Source organism: Mesoplodon mirus, assembly GCF_964341445.2.
Source record: "Mesoplodon mirus genome assembly, chromosome: 3".
Classification (NCBI taxonomy): Eukaryota; Metazoa; Chordata; class Mammalia; order Artiodactyla; family Ziphiidae; genus Mesoplodon; species Mesoplodon mirus.
The window spans coordinates 154,474,842-154,502,555 of record NC_138978.1 but is presented as its reverse complement, the minus strand read 5'-3'; the positions used below and the strand labels follow the sequence as shown (position 1 = coordinate 154,502,555).

The window sequence follows — 27,714 nt, the reverse complement described above, 5'->3', positions numbered from 1 at the left end:
TCTATCTAAATCCCTCTTAAGCCTGTTAAGATTATCATAATCTATAACCTTGCAAGGACACCAGTCTTGCATAGTCAACTACTTTGTAACATGGTATTTCCATGTCTTTGAGATCCTAAACCTGCTTTGTCAAAGCATGAATGCTCCTAGTATTTTGAGATTGAGTAATCCATTTCATTTTTATCTGCTGAGGTCTTAAAGACTGTGACTGAGGTCTAGAGCCTTATCTTTGTCATCTAGGCCTATATAACATTACCTAACCAAGTCACTAGTCATGCATCTAGTCACTAGAGAAGCTCAGGCCAAAAAAACCCAGCCTAGAGACTTGGATGACATCGCAGCCCGTCCACGCCATCAATAAACCCTTGAAGCTTTAACCCTGCCCTCCTCCTCTCCCCACCCCTGGCCCCCAATTTACAATACCCTCTCTTTCAGGAGACGGAGGTGGAATTACTTTGCACTGGAATTAATGGTATAAAGAGCTACCTTCTCATCTGAGTAATGCTAATTCGTCTCCATCCCTGGTCATTCACTACTTATTAGAAATACCCTGACAGCCTGCATCTCATTACCATTGCGGCAGGTCCAGCTCCCAAGAATAACCTTCTAAGGAGGATGAAATGTACGCCAGTGGCATCTAATACCAGGGCATTCACATTCATATTTTTAGCAGCATATATCAGTTAGCCCAACCTTTAGTGTACTCTATGTACTTTTAATAATCTCCATAAAAGCCTGATTTCCAATCCCTAGGCTCAAGCTGACAGTGTAAATAAAATCACCCAAATCCACAGGGTAAGAGAAATGAAAATGACAAGGATTAAAATTTGGTCAAACCTCTTTCTTTTTAAAAATTCTGCTTCCCTTCCAATTGGATCACGACCCTCTGTGTGCTCAGCTTAAGACCAGACGGTATGCTTTCACTTTTATTCCTATCTGCAGCAGGCTTACAGTATTTAGTGAGAGTCTGTAAAGAATGTGTGCTGGGTAGAGAGTTAATACCATAATCCCCTATCGTTGGGGTCAAATGCTGAATAGAGCAAAAGAATTAGAAAACATGTTACATACAATGGCAGGAAAAAATGCATCAGCACGCTGTTCTGTGAACACCAGCATCTATCACCCGCAAGTAATGGCCATGAGGTAATAGAGTGGATAAAGAGATGTGTACTTGAAGTCCAGTGTGTTCACAGAGGCAGCGATGGAAGACTTGAGCACAAGTCTTAATCCCCATATACTCTGGGAGGTATTTGTCACCAGTTTTAATTGCTTCTTTCCAAGTACCTGCTCCAAGTTAGTTCCTAAGTAACACATGTAGCCACTCAATTGTTTCCCAGAGTTGAACCCTGAGCTCTCTCTTTTCACTCTTCATCAGTGGGTGTGAATATTGTTCTCAGAGTGCTGTAATACATGTCTCTGGAGAATTCTCTTAACAAACAAGTAGAAATTGGAGGTATTGCAGGCAAAAAGTGTTGAACAACCCCCTTCCACCGTATCTTGAGAAAGTCAACCGAACTTCCCTGGAGTAAGATTACAAGCAAATAAGTAACCTTGTGTGGAAGTTCTATAAAGAGAAGAGTGTGTGTGTGTGTGTGTGTGTATCAGTGGTTTGACCATAAAGTGACAAGTTGAATTTATTTTAAACAATATCCTTTAAAGTAGCAACTATTATAGATTCAGCATTTAAATTTTTAAATTTATTTTAAAATTTACATATAGTAAATTTGGGGGTGTAGAGTTCTATACTTTTGACAAATGCAGAATTGTGTAAGCACTACCACAATCAAGATACAGAACAGATCCATCACCCTCAACAATCCCTTGTGTTGTTTCTTTGTAGTCAAAGCTTTCACTCCCAAACCTTGAAAATCTTAAATTCTTATAAGTACAGTATTACACATGTATAACTTGCACAGTGACCAAAATGACAACCTGAAACCATATATATAACAAAATAACAAAAACATCATCTACACATTTTAAATATATATATATACTGTTGTATACATAAATAACTGGAAAGCCAACTTTCTTTTCTCAAAAAGGCTACTTATTGCTCAGTAAGTTCAGTGAGTGCAGAAATAGTCCTCTAACCCACTATTGTATCAACATGGACAAAAGAGCTTATTAAATGTACATTGAATTGAATATTAACCCAGACTGAGGAGTGATTTTTACTTAAAATTGTAAAAGCTCATGACAACTATAACTAGAGGTGTGACAGTCTCAGCGTTGTAATTGTACCTTAAACACCCAAAGAGAGATAAGATAATAAGGAAGAAGGTAAAAGACTGTGTTTGTGTGTGTGTGTGCATGCACACACATGAAAACATGTGAGATTACATTACAAATCCGTTAGCGCCCTAGACTGATGGAAATTGACTTATTTTTTGCACATGACCAATACTATATATATATATATATATATATATATATATATATATATATATACACACACACACATAGATATGACTAAATGAGTGAAAGCTAATGGCCTTAAGGAGAAAACTATTAGAAAAATTATTCATTAGGGTTTGAGCATTATGTTTGTGAGGATAAACCTTTGCTCACTTAAATAAGACACCATGATTTACATGAAAATACTGAGTATGGTTTGACTCTCAACAGGAAGTATTAGACATGTTATGAGTAGTTCAGCATATCATCTCCTTCCTGCAGGGTATACTGACTAAATTACTACAGGAATCTTATATCAAGCAAATAAATCACTATTGTTTAAAAAAGAAGTATTAATATGTCCTTAATTTTTTTTAATTAATTAATTTATTTTTGCTGTGTTGGGTCTTCATTTCTGTGCGAGGGCTTTCTCTAGTTGTGGCAAGCGGGGGCCACTCTTCATCGCAGTGCGCGGGCCTCTCACTATGGCGGCCTCTCTTGTTGCGGAGCACAGGCTCCAGACGCGCAGGCTCAGTAGTTGTGGCTCACAGGCCTAGTTGCTCTGCGGCATGTGGGATCCTCCCAGACCAGGGCTCGAACCCGTGTCCCCTGCATCGGCAGGCAGATTCTCAACCACTGTGACACCAGGGAAGCCCCGATATGTCCTTAATTTTATGCATGATCTTCTCAAGCTTCTTTACCGGCTCCTCCTCATCTAGCTGGTGTTCTTTTCCTCATATGTCACTCATGTTCATGGAGGAATCATCTATACCTGTAATTAGAGACTCCAATCTACACCTCCAACCCAGGTTTCCCTCAAGAGTTACACATTTTCCAGCTTTCTACTTGATCTCTCACCCTGTATGTTCCACAAACCCAAACTTAAATTGTCCAAAATGGAGCTCAATATCTGTCAAAACAAATGGTTCCCTCTCCACAGAATTTTCCATAAACTTCTATTAGTTCTTATCTCACTTCCTGTTTCTTTCATGGGACTGCAGGCAATGAACATGTGTCTTTTCCCCAGTGCCTGGCACGGTGCCTGGCATCTGGTAGGCATTTATAAATATTTGTGGAAGGAATGAGTGCATATGACACTCATATGCATATAAATAGAAATTTATTTCCACCCCAAACCCCAATGTTTATGAATGGTTTTTAAATGGATGAGTAGCTCTGATACACATATAGATATAAGCATTTATTCCCATACCAGCCACCAACTACCATATCTACATAATGTCTAGAGATCAAATACTGTCTGCTTTGTGCAGCAGGGAAAATAATTAGCACATTTCAGTTTCTTTCCTATTATCTTTTCTCATTGAAATCATATTCTTTTTTATTCAACATCATAACATAAGCATTTTTCCTTGTCTTAAAAAGGCAGGGCAGGAGTAAAGACACAAATGTAGAGAATGGACTTGAGGACACAGGGAGGGGGAAGGGTAAGGTGGGACGAAGTGAGAGAGTGGCATGAACTTATATATACTAACAAATGTAAAATCGATAGCTAGTGGGAAGAAGCCACATAGCACAGGAAGATCAGCTCGGTGCTTTGTGACCACCTAGAGGGGTGGGGATAGGGAGGGTGGGAGGGAGACGCAAGAGGGAGGAGATATGGGGATATATGTATATGTATAGCTGATTCACTTTGTTATAAAGCAGAAACCAACACACTACTGTAAAGCAATTATACTCCAATAAAGATGTTTTTAAAAAAAGTCCCAGATATTATTTGCACCAGTTGAATAATACTGCCTCAGAAAGAAGTTCTTGCTTTATACCAAAAGTTCAGTTGGGAGCATCGTGAGGACCTCCTGTAGAAGCTACTCCTGTTCAACCGTCTATACTCTACACCAGTGATTCTCGAAATGCGGTCCCTGGACCAGCAGCATCGGCAGCATCTAGGAACTTGTTAGAAGTGAAAATTCTTGGTGTCCACCCCACACTTTCTGAATCAGAAACTCTGGTGTGGGGTCTGAGATGTGTGCTTTAACAAGCTCTCTGGGTGATTTCAATGTACAAAAACAGTTTGAGAAACACTGTCATACGCTCTCCAGAGAAAGGTCTACCTTCTGCATGGGAATCTTTCTGCACTAACTCTTTCTCCACCCACTCTCACTATTCAGTTCACTCTCTCATCAGTTTCACGTCATATTCATATTGAAAAAAGCCTTCTGTATTTGATAATGAGTCTTTAGAACAAGGACTTGTTTCTTGTTGTATGTAAAACATAAATAGAAGTATGGTATACACAGTGTTTCTTAACTTAGTTTTAGGAACAGAAATTTGCTTCAAATGAAATATTATGTAGAAGCCCTGTGTGTGTGTGTGTGTGTGTGTGTGTAGGGGAGACAAAAGCAATCACTATGTTTAAATGTGGTTGAAGGGGTGGGGGACCCAGAGTCCGCTCACTCAACTGGGCTTCCTTCCACTCTTTTTTCCAGGATGCCTCCAGGGAACTGAATCTGAAAGCCTCTGAAGCAGTGGAAAGGCAACGTGATGGGGAGTCAGGAGACCTGGTCTCTGGTTTGTTTCTTTGGGCAATTCATTAAGCATCTGTGAGCCACATATTCCTTATCTGAAAATGATAGTGAACCTGAAATTACTCTTCCAGCTCCAAGTTTCTTCTTCTTCTCTTTTATTGTTTAGCTTTCCGTAGAAAAAGATCTGAGTTTTTGGCAGATTCTCCCTTCCTTGGAGACACAGGAATACATGTTGGCTGTGTCATTTGCAAGTACTCTGTCATCTCCTTCAGTATTGACCAGCAGGCATTAATGAATAGACGGGGCCAGGCTGCCACCGTTTGGAGTGCCAGGAAAGAGAAAGAAATCTCCCACTAGAATCACATTAGCATTGAACAGATTTTCAAGCCCAGCATTTGACTGGGACTACGGGCTGATGACATGGGGATATGTGAAGAATTCAGGGAGTAGCAGAAGATAGTTGCATTGGCCTTTTCTGCAGCCTCCTCTTCACCTTCTCTATCCCCCTCCCCTCCCCTTTTCTCCTCTCCTTCTTCCCGCCCCACTCCTCCTCCTCTTCCTCGGAGAGTTTACAAAGCACTGGCCTATAGTCACTCTTCCCATATTACTTAATCTGACTCTCTGTGTGGGCTTGACACTCCCAAGACCAAAATCTATGATGGCTAATGAAATGTCCAGGTGTCCTCAAGTGTCATGAGTGTTAATTTCACACTCCCTCCTGCAGGAACCTCTGTATTTCCATCTTCTTTTTCTTCCTGACCCTTCTCTTCTTCCTTTCGGTTCCCCTGACTCTACTGAGGCCACTTCTTAGAGACAACTCTAAACCTACTGGTGGCTGTCAGAGTGCAGGTGGGAGATGAGCCCAGGTCACAACTATCTCATTGTCATTGACAATGTTTTTGTCCCTCCCACTCCCTCCATAATTCATATGTTGAAGCCTAAGCCCTAATGTGATGGTGTTTGAAGTGAAGCCTTAGGGAGGTGATTAGTCATGAGGGCAGAACCCTTATCAACGGGATTAGTGTCCTTATAAAGGAGGCTCCAGAGAGATCCTTCTGCCATGTAAGTACACAGTGAGAAGATGACCATCTATGAATCAGGAAGCCAACCAGCCTCCAGAACTGGGAGAAATCAATTTCTGTCATCTATAAGCCACCCCAGCTATGGTATTTTGTAGCCAGAACAGACTAAGATAGCTATCCTTATGTAAAGTACTGTTTGCGTGTGTCTGTGTAAGTGTGTGTGTGTGTGTGTGTGTGTGTGTGTGTGTGTAGGGTGCTGGTAGTGAAGCAGTGGGGAAACCTGAGGGGCAAGTTGGGAATGATTTTATACTTTTGTAACTTTGCTCCTATAGTCACCTCTGATGCTTCTGGAAAGAAGGTCATTCTGGCCTTGGCTCAGCAAATGACAAGGGGCTAATTCTCTGAGATGCAGAGACCTTGCTCTATCAGTCATTCTCTGATGTGTCAGAGGTTTCGACAGAAATACCAGAGGCTCTTTAATTAAATTTGTGGACCAAAGATGGCCTGACAGGGAAAGCATACTGATAAAAATCTATGTTATAGCTTACATTTTACATTAGACTGTACGACTTGTGCACATATAATTATATTTTTCAAATGGAATTTTTAAAATGGAATCTACACCTATGTGTTTTTGTTTGCTTTTATCATATGGAAAACTAAGTATAGACTACTTGGTTTGGACAGCTGGCAGCTTTATCCATCTGCTTTTCCTTTATCCTATATTTTCAGCATCCCCCAAGCTTCAGTCTCTTTGCCTTCTGCATGTAAATGGGAGTAAATCTCACCTATCTTTTGCCTTTGCATTCCCCTTTACCCTTTGGTCTCCTTCTCTTTTTCTCTCAGTCAAGCTCATTGAGACAAGAGTTAACGCTTAGGGTCTACAATGGTGCCTCTGCTTTTTCCCTCACAATTACCCATGACTCCTTCGGCTTCCATTGCCCATCAACCTCCATCCCCACTCTGCTGAAACTGCTCTTGCTGTCACCTGTCTCAAATCCCATGACAACTTTTCAGTCACTATTACATTTGAGCTCTGTAAGAAAAACTCATCACTTCCTTCCTTATTTCTTCTTCCTTCGGAGTCCACAACCCCACTCTCTCCTAGTTTTCCTCATAGCTCAAGAATCCATTCCTCCCAGCCTATGCTGGTTCTCCCTGAGGTTCGGTCTTGTACCCTCTGCTTTTCTAGGCTATTTACTTCTCCTGGGTAAAACCATCCTCACCCAGGGGTTCAGCCTTCACCTATGTGCTGATAGTTTCCAAACCTATACCTTCAGCCCAGATCTCCCTCTCGTGAGCTGTAGACATATTTATTTTAGAATGTTTCCATTTAATAGGAAGCTTAAAAGTAGGTCTGTTAAATTAAACTTATCATCATAACATTTAAACTCTGCTCCTTTAACTTGGTGAATAGCACTATTCAACCACCCACATGAGATACTGAGATTCTTCTTAGACTTGACTATACCTACATTCAATCAATCAAACACTCCTAGTATGACAACCCTCTCTAATGTCTCCACAAACTGTCATCACTACTGCCAGTATTTTAGGTTGTGTTCGCTTTTCATCTGGGCAGATGCCTTCTGGGCTCCCTGCCTTTAGTCTCCCATACCTACAAATCACCTTCAGTCCATCCTCCAGGTGATCTTTCCAGAACAGTATTGTCCAATATGGTAGCCACAAGCCACATATAACTATTTACATTTAAATTAATTAAAATTAAATAAAATTTAAAATTCAGTTACTCTGGCTACATTTTAAGTGCTCAATAGCCCATGTGGCTCATGGTTGCCCATTGAACAGTGTAGATAGAGAGCATTTGCATCACTGCAGAAAGTTCTATTGGAGAGTGCTGTTCTAGAACATAATTGTTTCATATCCCTGCTTGCTTCCCAAATGATTCCCCACATACTTCAGAGTAAACTCCAAACTCCTTAGCGTGGCATGTAAGATCCTGCCCTCCAGTCCACTCTCCCTTTCACTGTACCCTCCACTTGAAACCTGTGCTTCTCTCATGTCAACCCACTGGCCCCTGTCTCCATGCTTCTGCTTTTGGTTATGCTCTTTCCTCCACATAGAAGAGCTGCCTCCCTGTGTCCCTTTAGAACTCCTGCATATGCTTCAAACTCAGCTCAAGCACTATTCCCTCTGTGAAGCTTTTCCTTGATTTTCTAAGCAGAGTTTAGACTCACCTTTTAATATTTTCCCTGGCAGCTTATACTACTATGATACTTCTCATTAAAAAAAAAAAATCTATTGATTCACTGTGGAAGGCTGAATAATGCCTCTCACCCCAAGACATTCACATCCTAATCTCCAAAACTGTTAAATATGTTGCCTTACATGGCAAAAGGAACTTTGCATATGATTGAGTTATAGCACTTGAGACAGGGAGATTATTATGGATTATCCAGATAGACTCTATGATGTAATCACAAAGGTCCTTACTAGAAGGATGCAGGAGTGTCAAAGTCAGAGATATAGAGAGAAGAAGGATATGGGATGATCAAAGCAGAGTTTAGAGTGATGTGAAGATACAGGAAGAGGCATTAAGCCAGGGAATGAGGTGGCCTCTAGAAACTGGAAGAGACAAGGAAACAGGTTCTTCCCTGGAGCCGCCAGAAGGAATGCAGCCCTGTTAAACCATTTTGGACTTCTGACTTCCAGAACTATAATATAATATCCTTGTGTTGTCTTAAACCAGTTTTCCACAACCCCCGGTCTGCTCACCGGTACCAGTCCGGGGCCTGTTAGGAACAGGGCTGCACAGCAGGAACTGAGTGGCAGGCAAGTGACGGAAGCTTCATCTGCCGCTCCCCATCGCTCACATTACTGCCTGAACAACCATCCCCCCACACCCACCCCCCACCCTCCCTGCATGGAAATACTGTCTTCCACGAAACCAGTCCCTGGTGCCAAAAAGGTTGGGGACTGCTGTCTTTTTTTTTTTTTTTGCTGCGTTGGGTCTTCATTGCTGTGCATGGGCTTTCTCTAGTTGTGGCGAGTGGGGGTTACTCTTCATTGTGATGCGCAGGCTTCTCATTGCGGTGGCTTCTCTTGTTGTGGAGTAGGGGCTCTAGGCGCACGGGCTTCAGTAGTTGTGGCATGAGGGCTCAGTAGTTGTGGCTTATGGGCTGTAGAGCGCAGGCTCAGTAGTTGTGGCACACTGGCTTAGTTGCTCCGTGGCATGTGGGATGTTCCTGGCCCAGGGAAAGAACCCGTGTCCTCTGCATTGGCAGGTGGATTCTTAACCACTGGGCCACCAGGGATGTCCCAGGACTGCTGTCTTAAACCAATAAATTTGTGGTAACTTTTTACAACAGCAGTATGAAAGTAATATATTTACTTTTTCATCCATTCATTCATACATTTCTGCCACATATCATTTGACAGGAATTTGCTGAGTAGCTGCTTTGTGCCAGACCTAGCATTATATACTAAGAATAATGAATAAGACTCCATTGTTGCTGGGGGAGGTATGATGGAGGAAAGGGAGAAGGCGAGAGTCCTGGAAACTTGGAATTGTAAAGGTAGTGAGGGGCCAGACTATGAAGGGCCCCTCATGCTCTTGCCTAAAGTTGAGGCTGTTTTCTGTAGATGATGCAGAGCATCATTAGTTCATGGTCAGATCTTTGGCTGCCCAAGCATGGAAGTGGATTAATTCTGAAGGCAGGAAGACCCATCAGGCTGCTGCATTTTTCTGGGTGAGAAATGATGAGGACCAGAAGGAGGGCTGTGGGAGGATAGTTAAGGAAGTAGATCTGGTAACAGTGGGGTGATATTTCAGAGGTAGAATCGATGGGATTTTGTAATCAGTTAAATACCGTGCATGAGAGGGCAGAATCCAAGATGAGTCTGCTCCAAGATGACCCCGAGAACGGATGACTCTAAGTCAGTGCCTGGCACACAGTGGATAAGAAACAATTGTCTTGAATTGGATTGTGTGGCAAGAAGACAATGGTGTAGATCATCGCTGGGAGGAAAGGATGATGCCAATGAATCTGAATAGTGGAGGAAAATAAATAGAAGAATAAGTGTGTGTGTGTGGGCACAGGGCGCTGGGGGAAAAGGATGTGAAACCTGTGTCCTGTTACTCCGTATGATTTTTACTACTCGATTTAAGCTTCTGCTCTTTAAGCTAGAACCATGTTCAGAGAGTGAATTTAGAAACTGTATAACCACCTTGAAGATGCCAGATTTCTCTCAATGGCAAGTTTAGCTATTATTTGGGTCTGAAATGGTTTTGAGCAGGGGAGGGAGAGTAAGGGGTGTGGGTTGACTTTTAGTGCATTTGTTGCATCATTCCGGAATGAGGGCAGTGCCTCCGTTTTCTCTCTCCATACTCCCCTTTGCTGATGGCTCGATATGAGACTGAAATGTGCTCTGGCATTGGGTGGTGCTACGTAGGCCTCCCTCGCCCAAGACCCTCTGCAGCGTCCATGTGGTGGTGAATATTTGCCATACTGAAGTATACATCTCTGATCTCTGCTCTTCCAAGTGACAGCCTGGTTCCACAACACTGATGGAAGAATACGCACAATTATCTAGCAAAGGCCCTGAAGCTCTTGTTTCCCACCAACCTCACTCTGAGGCACACTGACTATGGCCCCTGTATAACAGAACAGGGCCCATGGTTGGGAGACAGATATCTTCTTGGATTTGTGTTTACATAAAACATTGTTCTAATAGCCATGAATTGTGACTTTGCAGAGGAAAGGGGAAAAGTCTTATCGTTTAATTAGTTTGGGAAATTCTGGGTTAAACAAATGTACTTAATTCTCCAAGACCTCCCAGAAGCTTTACTCTACAAATACGTGCTGTGAATATCTGAGATAAGGGTAAAGATTTTCCTAAACATATTTGACTCCAGAGCACTATAAACATTCTGTGGAAAAGTGCTCCCTTCATCAGAGTTTGGAAAGAGTTGTCCTACTGAATTAGAGTGGCCAAGGTGTTTTTATTTGCCTGGCACACTCAGCAGGAGGCTATAACAAAGAACTCTAGCCATTATCCATCTTCACAAAGTCTCCAATGAGCATGAATCACTCAAGATTGACTGAAATGGTCATTGGACTAATCTTTCTATTCTGACACATTTAGTTTGTTGTGTGTTTTAAAAAAATTTTTTTGGAGTATAGTTGATTTACAATGTTGTGTTAGTTTCAGGGTACAACAAGGTGAATCAGTTATACATATACATATATCCACTCTTTTTTAGATTCTTTTCCCATATAGGCCATTACAGAGTATTGAGTAGAGTTCCCTTTGTTATACAGTAAGTCCTTATTAGGTATCTATTTTATATACAGTAGTGTGTATATGTCAATCCCAATCTTCCAATTTATCCCTCCCCTCCTTCCCCCCTGAAGAAAGAGGGGAGGGATAAATTGGAAGATTTATAAATAACCATAATAATTCCAAATAATTGGAAGATTGATAAATAAACCATAAGTTTATTTTCTACATCTGTAATTCTATTTCTGTTTTGTATATAAATTCATTTGTACCTTTTTTAAATTCCACATATAAGTGATATCACATGAAATTTGTCTTTCTCTGTCTGCCTTACTTCACTCAGTATGACAATCTCTAGGTCCATCCATGTTGCTGAAAATGACATTATTTCATTCTTTTTTATGGCCGAGTAATATTCCATTGTATATATGCACCACATCTTCTTCTTCCATTCCTCTGTTGATGGACACTTAGGTTACTTCCATGTCCTGGTTATTGTAAATAGTGCTGACACATTTAGTTTGGATTGGAACTCACTTTTGCTGATGAGCCAGAATATAGGTGTAATTAGAGCCACCTCTGTCATCCTTCTATATCTTATCACACTTGGAATTTCATTTCCTCTCCCTAGCCCAACCCCACAAATGGTTTCTTATAATAAAAACAATTCATGTTGGTTTCCTTCTTAAAAATTGTTTTAAAAATACTTTGAAGGGCTTCCCTGGTGGCGCAGTGGTTGAGAGTCTGCCTGCCGATGCAGGTTCGTGCCCCGGTCCGGGAGGATCCCACATGCCGTGGAGCGGCTGGGCCCGTGGGCCATGGCCACTGAGCCTGCGCATCCGGAGCCTGTGCTTTGCAACAGGAGAGGCCACAGCAGTGAGAGGCCCACGTACCACAAAAAAAAAATAATAATAAAAAAATAAACAAAAAAAAAACTTTGAAAACACTAGATAATTTTCTTTGGATATTGGAGCATAATACAATAGTGCCTAGTTACTTATGTTCTGTTTCTCTTATTCCCACGTGAATACAAATGCACCATATTTTGCAGTTTTCAGTGAACGTTATCATCTATAATCTCATTTGATCCTTAAAACAACTTGACAAGGAGGTGATGAAACCCCATTGTCTTAGTCTGCTATAACAAAACAGCACAAACCAGGTGGTTATAAACAGCAGAAACTTGTTGCTCAAAGTTCTGGAGGCCAGAAGTCTAAGATCAGTATGCCAGCATGGTCAGGTTCTAGTGAGAGCCCTCTTCCAGGTTGTAGATGGCTGACATCTCATTGTGTCCTCACAGGGTAAAAGGAGCGAGGTAGCTCTCTAGAGCCTCTTTTATAAGGGCAATAATCCCATTCATGAGGGCTCCACCCTCATGACCTAATCACCCCCCAAAGCCCCACCTCCTAATACCAGCACATTGGGCATTAGGTTTCAACATATGAATTTGGGAGGAATATAATCATTCAGCCTATAACACCCATTTTATAGAAAAGTGAAGCAAATAACATATTTGGATGCCTAGTTTATGCCAGGTATTTGGCAAAGCATTTTACATGTATGAGCTCATTTAAAGTTCTCTGTATTAGGACAGGCTATCCTCATGTTAAAAATGAAGAACTTGAGACTATGCGAGTGACTTAACTTGCCCAAGGCTACATAACATAAAAGTAAGGTGTGGTATTTATACCCATGTTTGTTTAACCCCCAAGCCCACTCTCCTTCCACTACGGCACCCTTAAAAAGAGGACGCTGAGAACAAGGGCAGCTCAAGATTTGCACAAGTTCACACAGCAAGTTGGGGAAAGTGCTGGGATTAGGACGTAATTCACTTGACTTTTAGTCCAAGGGCCTGTTTTCTACATACTTTTGCCAGGTCACTGGAAGGCGTTTTCAAGAGTAAGTCATGACCTGTGAAGTGTCACTGACAGCAGCCACAATAACAACTGCATGAGAGCAATGGGAAGAGGAAAAATAATCAGTGGCTCCAAATCTCCCACCTGTCCCTCAACGTCTTCAATGTTGCCAAGTAGAGGAGATCCTTCATTTCTGTGAAAAATGCCACCTTAACTTCATTCTCTTTTGTCACATAGGTAAGGTGCAATATACTTAAGGGGTCTGGGTCCTCCTTACCTCTTCTTTTCATTACCAGAAAGAAAATAGAGCAAATTCCACCACCCACCCTTTAGTGATACCTACTGTTTCCACTAATCAGATTAATGTAATTCAGTAACATCTCCCGACCTTCTCCTATGTGGGAATCCCTGTGTTGGTGTCACAGGGACAGCTATGGAGGTGAGTAGGGCAGACTTTCTCAGAGCCTGTAGTTCAAACATGGTATGAGAAGCACTATTGAAGAGGTACAAACTGTCAGGAAAGTAAGAGGTGAGGCAGTTAGGGAGATAAGGAAGGAGCCCATGGCATTTAGCATGGAATGTTCACCGTTATCACTCAGAACAATTACTGGGGTGTCCTGCCTGCAGTCATCATGTACTTACTTCATCAGTGATGTTTACTGTGTAGTTACTGAAAAACAACAGTAGGGCAAATTTTTGTTGCCATTTCCCTAAACCCACAGCCTTTTTAAAGCTTTCTTTGATACCAGGTTGGGACAAAAAGGTAGTTATGCTCCTGTGTCCTGGACCCATCCTGAGAGCTCCTTGACCCACATGAGACAGGAGTGTGAAGCAAAAGAGAAGGGTCTGGTCTTTATGGAGTTGCTAGGTCCCAGTCCTCCTCTTGGGAGGTGGGAGTATCTGTGTTCATCTTCTGCTTTCTGTTTCCTAACTAACTCTTCCCCTCTCTTGAATGCAGTGGTGGGCAGAGTCTGAGCTTGTGCCCCGTGCAGGGTTATTGCTGGTGGAAGTGATGTAAGAAATCATTCTGCTTCTCTTCTTGCTCATTCAGGCTCTGAGCGTTGGGCAGAAATAGAGTCATCCAAAGGCGGAATCGAATGGATGGAACCAAGGTGAGGAGTGAAGGTAGCAGAATCTATTTCCAACGTTTTGGGGGATTATGTTATTATTCATGGATTAGTTCCTTTAGCTATTGAATGAGGATCTATAGGTCAGGCCTTACTTCTATGATTAACAAAAACTTTGAGGATAATAAGGGAAATATGGAAATAGGTTTAGGTTTCTCAAAGAAGAAGAGGCACTTTATAAATCCAAGGCAGTTACCTACAGCCTCTTGGGTTCAAAATTCCAATGGGCTCACATTGGCCAAACTTATGTGTGCCATTGCCCAATAATTTTCCCTCTTGCACATTTAGGCTTCCAGATCATTAGGCTGAGAGAAGCAAGGACTTCCCTTGAGGAAATACAGAACTGTTTTTCCACTATTCCCTCCACTCCACCATTGACTCGGTGAATCTCTGAGAATCTCTGGAAGAGACTTCAGAAGTCATTTAGCCCAGCTGCCAATATATTCCTTTGATAAGCAGACAGGTGGGAATAGAAAGTAAAAGTGCAGTTAATTCTCAAGCGTTTGGATGTAGATTGTCCACAGACAGAGAGTGAGAGATTTGTGTGTTTGGAGACAGTGCTTGGGGTCTCTCCTTATCTGTTCCTTCTCCAAGCTAAATAATCACAGATCATTTCACTGGTCCTTAGAGAAGTGCTTTCAAACTTTTGAAATCACATAAATTGAAGCCATCTTCATCTAGCTAGGTTGATGCTGCCTTCATTTTAATTCCAGAAACTTTTGGCTATTCCCCATTCAGAAGGGATTGACTGCATTTGAAAGAGGATGACAGAGGAATTACTCTCACTGAGATTACCCTTCAGCTACATCCCAGAACTGAGAGACTCTGCTAACTATGCTATTGCCATAATGACTAGCAATCATGGCACAATCACGGAAATGAATTAAATTATTAATTTCAATAGTACCCCATGGTGCATTTATAAATCCCACCATCTGGGGAACATAAATATGGAGGTCCACATTTTAAACTTGGAGGCATGGTGCTCGGTGCCAAGGGCTGTATCTTTGAAGGCAGTAAAGATTTTTCAAGATACTATATGTGGAGCAGCAAGCTGTGCATTTGAGAGAAGGATCTGTCCCTGGGTCTCTGTTAGCTTTACTATGTATTTAAGGCTCTCTTCTCCCTTATTTTTTTAACAGGTTCTTATTGATAGACCCAATGTATAAAAATGTTGGTTTATGAAGATTAGGGGATGGGAAATAAAATCAAACTCTGACTTGAACTGTTTAGTTATTCACTCCCTTTTCTCTTGATTTCCTTTCATCCTCCCAAAGTCTCTTCTCTTATTGACTAGTTTCACTCATGTAAATCTCTATGTTAATAAGTTCTTCTTACTGAGATAGCTACTCTTTTTTTTGTTTGTTTGTTTGTTTTGTTTTTGCGGTACGCGGGCCTCTCACTGTTGTGGCCTCTCCCGTTGTGGAGCACAGCCTCCGGACGCGCAGGCTCAGCGGCCATGGCTCATGGGCCCAGCCGCTCCACGGCATGTGGGATCCTCCTGGACTGGGGCACGAACCTGCGTCCCCTGCATCGGCAGGCAGACTCTCAACCACTGCGCCACCAGGGAAGCCCTATTCTTGGGTTTTGAATGGGTTAAAAATCTGTCTGAAACTTTAAGATCATTGTTCCTGAAGCAGAGAGAACGGAGGTCCTAGAGGGGTGTGTGACCTACTCTAATCAAAGAGATTTAACCCTCTTTCCTTATGTGGAACCATATGACCAGATGTTGGGGTTCCGTGAGCCTTCCCTGTTTGCCATCTGTGATGTCCCCAAGGGCTGGTGAGAGACGGACACTTCTAAAGAGCATATGTAAATGACTTCCACGGAGCACTGCAGGGACTCCCTAGGCTACCTTCTTCCCACTATGGATCACCAACTCAAAGCCAAGCAACAGCCCAGGTCTCTGCCACTGTATCACTATTTCCTAATATCCACAACAACTAGATTCCCAGCCGATGAGTTCACTTAAGATACACAAGAAAACTGCATAGCTTCCTGCAGGATAAGTGATTCTAAAACATCTGGGGTGTTGTGTAGCTCTTGTTCTCTGTGTATCCAGGGCTTTCATGTAATTTGTGTGTTGGCTGGCTGATGATGAAGATGACTGTTTAACACTCCTTTTGGTGCATCTACTTGTGCACATCTAGTCATACATAGCTTAGCCGGTCCTGTAAATTAATGTAGGCCTGCAAGCCAATATGATTTCTAATTAAGACTGAGGGCAAACTCTAAAGGTCTCCCCATCCCCCATACAGCCACCAACAATTGTTGATGTTCACAGCCATTCAATGAAACATAGCTTTCATAGGTAAGTTTAAAATATGTGGGGATGAGCTATTTTTAGCAGCTGTCTTTTAGGTTGATTCCTTTCAATTCCCTATAGAGCCAAAAGTCAGGGTAACTTGAGATCTGTTGATCTGTAGCTTTGGGAAAAGGTGGTTTGTGCCTGATTAGAGTTTCATTTCTTCATTGTTTTAGATGCCATTCTCATAACTTAGCCAGATCAGCTTCTCATTAGCCATTTTACAGCAAGAGAATAAACAGAACCTGCAATCACGATAGACTTAAATGAAACTTCTGATCTTCATGGCAAGGTCCTTGCCAACAGCTTCCATTTCTGTCCCTGGAGTGTAAACATAAATATTCATCAAATTGGAGGAGCTGGACCTCTAGGGACTCCTATGTCCTGAGTTTATTAATGACAATGAAGGACCCCAAATCAGTGATTCATGCAATTTAGCCACGGCTATCCCCAACCTCTGTGGGAGTTCGTAGACTGGAATAATTACAAACTAAATAGTGATGATAAGGAGGAAATGTACTGTAGTTGGAGTTAGTGGGCTGAGAAAACAAATGTTTCCAGTCTCGGGAGACTCTGTTTGTTGTTATAAAGGAGAAAAGTAGAAGCAAAGAGACCTTGTCCTGATCTCTGTATGAGTTTAGTAGCTGGGAACGACCATATAAAGTTATCATAAAAAACAAGAGGTGATAAACACAAAAGACCCTTCAGCATCCTGCTCCCTGCTCGGCCTGCCACCCAACAGTGGGAAGACAAACAGTTGGCACTGGTTTGAGATGAAAATCTGGAACGGTCACTGCTTTGCTCTCGGAGCCAATGCTGGTAAGACTGGAGGAACCAGTGTAACTTTGCCTGTATTTGCTTCTGACTCAAACACCAAAAAAAACTCTCACACAAAGAAGTGAGAAACGTCCTATTCTGAGTTGGGGAGTTCCATGTGAGCCTGTCACAGCAGAAGCTCTTGGTAATTGCAAGGCTTCTTTTCTCTTTGGGTGTCAGAGTAGCCCACCCTAAGCCACCACCAGCTCTACATTGGTGACTGAATCCCTCTGAGGCCCAGGTCAAGTGGCCTGCCCAAGGCCACGATGGAGGGCCCGAGTAGACCACAAGCTCAGCAAGCGTGGCTTCCTGAAAGAAGCAATACCTCTCCCCTACAGTCTCCTTGAACCTCACTCCCTGGATAGATGCACTGTCTGACCCTGCCCTGCAGCAAATAAAGGGAAAGTAAAAAACCAGCACTTCTTTCTAAGATGAAAGCATATGGCACCATCAAGGGGGGCGGTGGTTGGGAAGAAGGATGCCTGGGAAGATTCAAAAGTATGTTGGATACCTCAAGGGCAACTCGTATGAGAGAATAAGATGTTTTCTCATTTCTTGAGCAATATCGAAACAACACTTCACCCCAGGAAGGGAGAATACCTGCCTGAGTGAGGACCAGCTCTAAACTGACTCAGCACTTCTGTTCAAGGATATTTACCCAGGTGATGCCCTTTCAGGTGAATTTTTCTTCATAGTAAGATCTGATGGCCGATTTAATTGGCCACAGAATAGAGAAACAACACAGCTCTATGGAGAATTATTTAGGGAAATCTAAATAAAGTCCAGAGAACTCACACATTGATCCCTTCTAATATGGCCACCACGAAGTATGCATTAAGTTGGCAAACGTCAAAACAAGATCTTTCTAGGACCCACCTGGCTTCCCATATCCTTCATTCTTCTACTCAGATGCTTGTTGAGTTTTTCATGAGGGAAGCAACATCAGATCTTGCTTCTTTAGAAAAACCTAGTGAGGAGGTCTGGAAGAGGCTGATTTCTGCTGGAGGCTCTCTCTGGCTGCCCCAGGCCCCGCCCAGCTGCCCTGCAGGCTCAGAGAGCAGAATCCCCACACACACCTGTAACGCATTCATGGAACCTGGGTGTATGGTGATACACTTGTGAGGAAGCATGGCTCCCCTCTACCCAGGTGTGCTTGTGGGGAGGCTCTCTGAAAGGAGAGGGACCCTGCTGTACTCATACCTCTGAATGTCTGACTGCAAGCCTATCTCTGATGCTCTTTTAGGGCTGTCTCTAAAGCGCCCAAGAAATTAACCACAAGAATCTTCTACTCTAGGGAAATTCAGTTACATACGGATTCCTTGGGGACTTGCCTGACATTATTAGCTATTACTGGGTATCACTGGACATTACTGGGAATCACTGGATAACCTATGTGATTATCATGTGAGTAGGTCAGGCCCATCCATATTTCAAGGCCATCTCTGCTCCGGAGCAGGGGATCCCTCCCCGTCTCTGGGAACCATGACTTCTAGACCCATAGAGCCTAAAGTTGTAGGGATGGAAAACTCAGATTTCTCAAGTGGGCCACTGGGAGTGATGGTGAGCAGGGCCACTCCTCCTTCCACTTCTTGGTCCCCATCCCCATTAACTCCCCCTATCAGGACACATCACCATATGTTGGTTGTTGATTAAAGATGTATGTCTTATCCTGGAGGATGGTACCCAGTTCTTGCAGATATCATCTCTAAGCTAGCACTTAAGCTGTGCCCTCAAAAAACCATTTCATTGCTTTATCAGGTCTACAGCTTCTCTGTGTTGTGATACTTAATAGAACCAATGGATTCTTTGGTTGTGTGCCCACTGCCACACCTCCTTTTCTATAAAGTGGGTCCCTTAGTCAGAGGTGACATTAAGTGGAATATTAAGTGGATAGTAAGTGACATATTAAGTGGATGTCAGTAGATTAAACGTCTATAGTCAAGCAGGACACAGCCTTGCAAACAGGATATATGTTGATTTCAATTAAGAAGAATTGCTGCCCTATCCAGGGTGAAAAGAATCTCCTTTGATCAATTTACCGCCAAGTGGGTGGTTGATCTCAAGGGATGGGCTCAACACTAGTCTTTGTGTGTCAAATGAGACATTTGGTGGTGATAACAACTAAGTTGGCTTTTATGAGTGGGAGCCTGTACTTTAGGGCCCAGGCATGCCCTCTATCCCTGTCACAATTGCTATCTTATTCATGAACCCATCACACCAGCATTAGGGTGACTAATGACAGAGGCTGGATGACATCAACTGGCTTAGTTATTATGTGTAGTTGGATGTTTATTTGACTATTTATTCCATGGTGTTTACTCTCTGATGGTCATTAACATAATATAAAAAGATTTTCATGTTTCACACCCATTCTTATAGATCCATCAACATGTTTCTTTCTCAGATTTTCTTGTCTCTGATCTTCCAAACATCTTGGTTCCAGGTCCCTACCCAGCCAAGCCATTCACCGCTACTCATGAGTCTAGGGAAATTCTTACCTCGGCTGAATTCTCTTGCCATACACAGTTTATGATCAGATATACCACCTAAAGCTTTGCCTTTTGGGAGGATTTCCCCTCATTGCTGCAGGCCACCATTTAATGGGGCTGCAGTTCACCAGGAGTCCATTTTCAGCTTGTGCCCACACACTGAGCCACGCATAAACCAAATTTGGCCTTTTCCCACCTTCATCAGGTGGTCATAAGGGGCCTCCTATGTGGTCATAGATGTTTGCTAAGGGCAAGTGCAACAGTGGTGGATGACAAGGGCTTCTGCAGTTTTCACCCTCTGGCCCTGCTCATGCCTGATCCCGGATGTCCTACTTCCATCTTACAATTGATGGCTTTTATGCCTGACCAACCTTATGACTTGGTGGGTCTGATAAACGCCCCACAATGGGTAGCTCTGGCTGCGTGGTCGCTTGGTGTCTTATGGTCAGATGTTCCATCTCTACCAGGATGGAGTAGAATGCAAGGAGCCCTCTTTTGAATGGTGTTTAATTCTCTGCTATAGATGGCATACCCTTGCTCCAGAAGCTTAGAGTTCTAAATTCTGATTCTCCTGTGGGGTTTGCCATACACTCTGCACAATATCTTTTTGTATCATGAGATCCAATGAGTTGACTAGATCAAGTGGCAGGCTGCTCCTACCACACTCTGAACCTGTTGCCCGGTCCTTTCTTTCTGAGCCCCACTCAGAGCTGGCAGCCTTACATGTCACTTGTGTATTCTCAAGTCAGGAATGTACTGCCTCTCAAGAACCCAAAGAAGACTACCAAGCAAGCATGGTGCTTTCTTCTTAGTTGTGAGAGGTATAAGATACAATAATATCTTCAGGGGGGTGGGATGTCCTGGAATGCTGCAGATTATTTGATATTGGCATAAAGTTTGTATTCCACCCTCTCCATCTCTCTCATTAGCTAGTTTCTCTCTCTCTCTCCTCTCTCTCTCTCTCTCTCTCCCTCTCTCTGGCTAGCATTCTCTCTCTCTCCCTCTAGCTAGTACTCTCACCCTTGCCCTTTATCTCTCTATCTCTACCTATTGATAGATTGAACTTTTTTCCCACAAAGTCTCCAACACCCTTGCCAGTTTTTGCTCATCCAGGTGGATTAGCAAGAGAGTGTGGATATAGTGAACATATATGTTCACTATATATGTAGACTGCCCAGAGGGTCCTGGTCTCTTCAGACTCTACTGAGACAGAGGATGGTGAGTTCACATCACCTTTGGGCAAGACCATAAATGTATACCATTGTCAGTTTCATTTGAATTGCTTCTAATTCTCCTTGCTGATAGAGATGGAAAAGAGTTAACTCGTTATGTAGGTCAATGCCCTTAATACCATGTAACTGAAGCTGTGTTAACCTGCTGTAGAAAGATGTTACTTCTAGTGTAACAGTTCCAACTGGGGCTATGACTTAGTTGAGTTTTGGGGAGATCACATCATCCAGCATGACCCCTCTGTTTTTCGTAGGGGCCATACTGGAGACTTAAATGGAGATGTGATGGGGACCACCACCTCATACATGCTTTAGATTTTAGGGGTGGCTTTAGTCTTTGCCATTCCCACATAGGAAACCATATTATCTTTTATTTACTATCTTGGTCTGGGGCAAGAACAGTTTTAGAGCCTTTTGCATGGCTTTCCCCACTGCAATAACTCTTACTCCAGAGGCCAAGGAGCCTGTCTGGGGGTTCCTTCAACTACCAAGTGTGTCCCTTCCAATTATACAGTCAGCAGTCAAGGAAATGACCACAGGGTGGATCCATTGACCCAGTGAACCCACTGTGAGCTGGGCCCAACAGGGGCTTCATTTATTACCTGGCCCCCATCTGCTCCCATTCTAACAGGGATCATGATGACACTTCGGGCCCCCAACTATCAATATCACCCAGGCTGTCTGTTCAACAGTCCTTAAATAGCTGGATATTCCCCTTTCTCTAGTGTATGGCTACCTGAATCAATGACCATAGAGGTACCTTTAGGGAAGGGCTGGGGGAATAATTATTGTCAGCATTTGTCATGGTGTTTCAGGATCCTTCTCATAGGGCCTGGTCTCTCCTTCAGACCATGGGCTCAGATGTAGAAACTGGGCAAGGAATCATGTCTTTTATTGAGGAAACCGTGCTCAATCTCTTGATTGTTCCTCCTTGATACTTTTGGTTGTATAAACTCAGCAGTACCCTGCTGGCTGCTCATACAGTATGGGAAGCCTGGGAACACTGTGTTCTACTAGTCATCTCACAGTTGTCTGTCCCTGGTTGCCTTACTGACCTACAGGCTCATTATTATAATTGGACTCACCTTGCTTCTGATCATTACATATGACCACCTGACTTCTATGCTATAGCCAGGCTATCATCCCCATTGTTAACAGGGTACCCAGTTTTATAACAGTAATTCCTATTATGTCTCTCCTCTGGTCAACAGAGGACAGCCAGTACTGGGTTCCCCAGTGACCCTGGTGCCCCTCTCACTAATGTATTCCTCAATGTTTCCGTGAATGGAGTCTGCTCTAGGTCCTCCCGTTAACTAGATGTTTTACACTTACCTAGTATCAGAAGTTGGGATCCTCAGGAAGCAGACCCTGAGATGGAATTTGGTGCATAGGAAGTTTATTCAAGATGCTCCTGGGATCAGCAGCTGGGAGAGAGAAATTGGCCTCTGACGCAGTTGCCAAACAGACCCAGCTGTCTCCTCGTGGGGTCCTGAGGTAGGGCCTGCCCTTCTGAGTTGTTCTGAGTTGGAGCAAGTGGGCCAGACATTTATACTCCTACCTCAGTCACTGTGTGCAGACTGCCCCTGGGAAGGAAGGGGCCACGGCCCTGGGAAAGGCAGCTCTGTTCCTCTGTGGGCAATTCCAGAAAAAGCAGACGGCCGGGGGCAGTCAGCTGCTAGTACTCTCCACGCAGCTGGGGCATAATCCCTTCATTCCTAAAGAGGGATCTGGGAGGTGCATTGCAGCATCCACGATACCTAGGAAAGCCACTCTAACATTCCCAGCTCTCTGAGGCTTTTGGTCCCCTTGTCCACCCTCTGCCACCAGAGTCTGGGATTTCTACTTCACAAATTTGCAGGAAAATTTAGATTTAAATCATTTCTAAAAATGCTCAGGTATTTGAAAATTGGTAAAGACTAATTAGCCAAGTGATTGCTTGATTTTTCCACTTTAACTTTCAAACTGAATTACATGATGTCTAGCACGTAAAGAGCTTGTGAATTCTGGAACTTACATTTGTATGTTTTAGAGACCACAGACTTAAATCAACAAACCAAAGAACTTCACAACAAATTGAGGAAGATTCCCTCTTGGAAAGTCCCCAGGGCCCAGTGTAACTCTGGCCATACAGGCTGGCATGGATCTCTTCTGCCTACTCTCTGAAAACAGGAAGCAAAAGGAGAACCTGGGTTGCCCTGGGGCTCCAAACAAGGGTGGAAAGGTGAATTTTGTAGGTGCCCAGGAATAGGGGCGCAGACTTAATGAGGTGAGAATGAGTTTCTGACTTGTCACAGCCTCCATATCAGGACACATTCACTCTGCTCAGTCTAGGGAGTGTTGTCAGAGTGCAGGTGACAGGAGGTACCTAAGGACACATGGCTGGTGAGGTTATGCAGAGGCTAGAGAGGGCTAGGCAAGAATGGAAAGAGCATGGGTTCGAATGCTGAAAACCCAGATCTGTTCTCAGTCCTAGGAAGAGTGGCCTCTGGAATTGCTGAGCATCTTCGTGAGGCTGTTGTCTGAGTTGAGAGTGGACCTTCAACAGATGTTTATTTCATAGCACTGTGTAAGTCACTCATAGTCACAGAGGCACGGGATGTCAAGAGCCAGAACACCCCTTGGAACAGTGAGGTTACTTGCCCAAGGTCTCCCTTGACTGTGATCTAGCTACCTTATTTCACATCCGTTTCCTTTCCTTTGTTACCTTTCTGTCTTCTGTGTGAATTGTACTAGGGATTTTCAATTTCTACCCCAGCAAGTGTAAACTTCTCTGCTTGCTACTTACCAAGTTTTGCTACATTCTAGACAATCTCCCCGCCAACCTCAAATTATTTTTACTGCTCAGCACCCCTATTCTCTCACTGGCTGCCTTCCTGCTGTCTAACATGACTCCCTCCCCCTTCTTACTTCAAGGCTTTTGCTCATTCTCTTTCTCTTCTCAGATTTATTCTTTCCTTAGCTCTATCCAATTTCCACCCTTACTTTAAGTTCCACGTAAAATTTTACCTTCTGTGTGAAAATCGTTTGACTTTTCCCAGTGATTCATCTTTCGTTTCTCTGCAATCCTTTGGTAGCCAGAGGCATATCAATGCAAGCTGACAATAAAGTACCTATTGTTTAATAATGCTTGCATAGTGTTTCATGTGCATGAACTGTTTTTGCCCTAAGAAATAAGGGATTCTTAATGAAGGAGTCCTAATCTTCCTACACTTTTTTTTTTTTTTTTTTTTTTTTTGCGGTACGCGGGACTCTCACTGTTGTGGCCTCTCCCGTTGCGGAGCACAGGCTCCGGACGAGCAGACTCAGCGGCCATGGCTCAAGGGCCCAGCCGCTCTGCGGCATGTGGGACCTTCCCGGACCGGGGCACGAACCCGTATCCCCTGCATCGGCAGGCGGACTCTCAACCTCTGTGCCACCAGGGAAGCCCTTTCCTACACTTTTGGTAGGTACACACAGTTGTTGGTGAACACTAGCTGATGGAGATATTCTTTCCTTATCCCTCAGCCAAAACCATCTAAGCTAGTAGTACAACCCCACACATACTCTGAGGGATAAATCAAAGTCCGCACTTATCAGCCCTTCTGCCCAATCCAGAAGAGTTCTATTCAACGAAAGACATATCAACCTTTATGTAAGACCATGAGTTGTCAGCTGTTTCATCAAACTGTTTCAATTTGGAAATCTTGACTTCCTGCTTTGCACAGTGGTTTGACCATGCTACCAACGTACTTCACTAATGACGTCTGTCAGATCCTGCTTAGTTCTCAGCCTCTTTGTCTCATATCAAGTGTCCTTAACCCCACTTATAGGCACATCCGTCTCCCAAACTCCAAGAAAAAAACATACGTTTTCCCATGACACATTTAAGGAATGACAACAGTCCTTTGTGATTCCAATACTCCAGACCTTGGGCTGGAAGGTCGAATAGTTGACCTTGGCCTTATTTTGGAGACTTGGGCTCCACATTTGCTCTAGATCTGAGATCTGGATCCTGTCTTATTCTCTGTCTCAGAAATGCAACCAGTATTCCAACATCTGTCTTTTAGAGGGTTTATACTGCCTTGCACATGTCCCTGTTTCTGCCTGGCTCTCTGGCCTCTTGGTATTGACCTCAACTGGCTTCCCTTTTAAAATTGTATTAAATTTCTTGACATCAGTCTTTTGCCTAATTCCCACCTAAGTGCACACTCCATCTGTTGGAGTCAACTTCTTTCAGGCCTGTGGTAGAATATGGACTCTCCCTGATTTAGCATACAAGTGGGATTTATTCTGAGCTCCATCTTTCTCAGGTTGTCCTGGGCTCTTATATGTAACTTAACCATATGCTGGGAAGTAACAAGAGCAAGTGTCATCAAAACTCAAGTAAGGTTCAGCATGAGGTACATTGACAACTTGACAACCAAGATGTGAAGGGAAGGACAGGGGGGGAAAGGAGGAGACTGTGGGTGAACCCTGGGAGAGCAGTACAGTGAAGATGTAACGGGGAGCTTGGTAACCAGGAGAAGTTCAGATGGGCTCTAAGCTCAAACCAAGGGGGAGGGCCTGCTGTCGCAGTCCAGGTGGAGGCAGGAGATACCTACAGCTACATGGATCATGATGTTATGGAGGGCCCAAGAGAGCTAGGCCACAGTAGAGTCAGGTCCCTATTCGGAGGGGAAACTGAGGCATGAGCCGAGTAGCATAGACAAGACCAGTATTGTAGGAAGTGCCTCGGTGAGCCCTTCGGATCCCAGAACTCTTGGCAAAACTTCAGATACCCAGTCCCCAAGTCGGAAAGGCTGAGGTGCTGAAATACTTTCTTCTCTAGTGAGGCAGTCAGGATAGACTGGGGAAAGAAACAACCTCAAACTGTCCGTGGCTTAAAACCTCAAAGGTTGATTTCTTGCTTTCCTACCATCTAGAGGTGGTGGTGTAGGGTCAAGGACAGCTCTGCTTCACAGAGACGTCACTCAGGCTCACAGGCTGACGAGGTGGCATCATTTCTGGTGCTGATATGTCACCAGGAGGTTCAGATTTGCCTCTGGGTTGGCTGCCATGAAGTCTGGAGAGTTGAGTTTAAGCAGTTAAAAGTTCTGGACTCTTTTGCTCACCTTTCATTGACCCAAACTACTCACGTGGACACACCTAACTTCAAAGAGTAGGGCTACATAATCTTCTTTGTACCTGGAAGGAGAGGAGAATGAGATGTTGGAATACTAGCAATGCCTATCAAACAGAGCCAGAATTGACTCATAAACTAGGTTTTCTATGGCTATACAGGCAGACCTCGTTTTATTGTGCTTCACTTTACTGCACTTCGCAGATTGTGTTTTTTGCAAATGAAGGTCTGTGGCAACCCTGCATTGAGCAAGTCTATCCGTACCATTTTTCCAACATCATTGTCTCACTTCTTATCTCTGTGTAACATTTATGTAATTAACGTAATATTTCAAACTTTTTTTATTATTTTAGATTTGTTATGGTGCCCTGTGTTCAGTGATCTATGATGTTACTATTGTAATTGTTTGGGGGCACCATTAAGCTCACATATGACAACTAACTTAATTGATAATTGTTGTGTATGTTCTGCTGCTCCACCAACCAGCCATTCCCCCATCTCTCTCCCTCTCCTCAGGCCTCCCTATTCCCTGAGACACAACAGTAGTGAAATTAGGCCAATTATTATTTTTTTTAAAACATATTTATTGGAGTATAATTGCTTTACAATGGTGTGTTAGTTTCTGCTTTATAACAAAGTGAATCAGCTATACATATACATATATCCCCATATCTCCTCCCTCTTGTGTCTCTCTCCCACCCTCCCTATCCAATCCCTCTAGGAGGTCGCAAAGCACCGTAATAACCCTGCAATGGCCTGTAAGTGTTCAAGTGAAAGGAAGTGCCACACATCTCTCACTTTAAACCAAAAGCTCAGAATGATTAAGCTTAGTGAGGAAGGCATGTCAAAAGCCAAGAGAGGCTGAAAGTGAGGCCTCTTGGCCAAACAGTTAGCCAAGTTGTGAATGCAAAGGAAAAGTTCTTGAAGGAAATTTAAAGTGCTACTTCAGTGAACACAAAGGAAAGCAAAACAGCCTTATTGCTGATATGGAGGAAGTTTTAGTGGTCTGGATAGAAGATCAAACCAGCCACAACATTCTCTTCAGCCAAAGCTTAATCCAGAGCAAGGTCCTAATTCTCTTCAATTCAAAAGGTTGAGAGAGGTTAGGAAGCTGCAGAAGGAAAGTTTGAAGCTGACAGAGGTTGGTTCACGAGGTTTCAGGGAATAAGCTCTCTCCATAACATAAAAGTGCAAGGTGAAGCAGCAAATGCTGATGTAGAAGCTGCAGCAAGTTATCCAGGAGATGTAGCTAAGATAATTAAGGAAGGTGGCTACAGATATTCAGTGTAGATGAAACAGCTTCTATTGGAAGAAGATACCATCTAGGACTTTCATAGCTAGAGAGGAAAAGTCAATGCCTGGCTTCAAAGCTTCAAAGAGCCCCCCAGCACTCTTGTTAGGGGCTAATGCAGCTGGTGACTTGAAGTTGAAGCCAATGTTTATTTACCATTCTGAAAGTCCTAGGGCCCTTAAAAATTACGCTAAGTCTACTCTGCCTGGGCTCTATAAATGGAACAACAAAGCATGGATGACAGCACATCTGTTTACAGCATGGTTTACTGAATATTTTAAGCCCACTCTTGAGACCTACTGCTCAGAAAAAAGCAGATTCCTTTCAAAATATCACTGCTCATTGACAATGCAC

The 27,714-nt window shown here is 43.2% G+C and overlaps 1 protein-coding gene across 17 annotated transcripts in view; it reads left to right on the top strand.

Moving 5' to 3' along the window:
• The window catches only part of LOC309801325 (uncharacterized protein), a 153,739-nt gene that overhangs the window by 104,112 nt on the left and 21,913 nt on the right, over positions 1-27,714 (top strand). For 9 of the 17 annotated variants that reach the window (XM_082616057.1, XM_082616051.1, XM_082616062.1 and 6 more), the window contains one exon: positions 4,848-4,929. In XM_082616057.1, the coding sequence (XP_082472183.1) occupies positions 4,848-4,929 (82 nt within the window). Of the gene's footprint in view, positions 1-4,847; positions 4,930-13,025; positions 13,243-14,056; positions 18,542-24,201; positions 24,414-27,714 lie in introns of those variants that run through there. The other 8 variants (XR_014293567.1, XM_082616053.1, XM_082616052.1 and 5 more) reach the window with 3 other exon arrangements.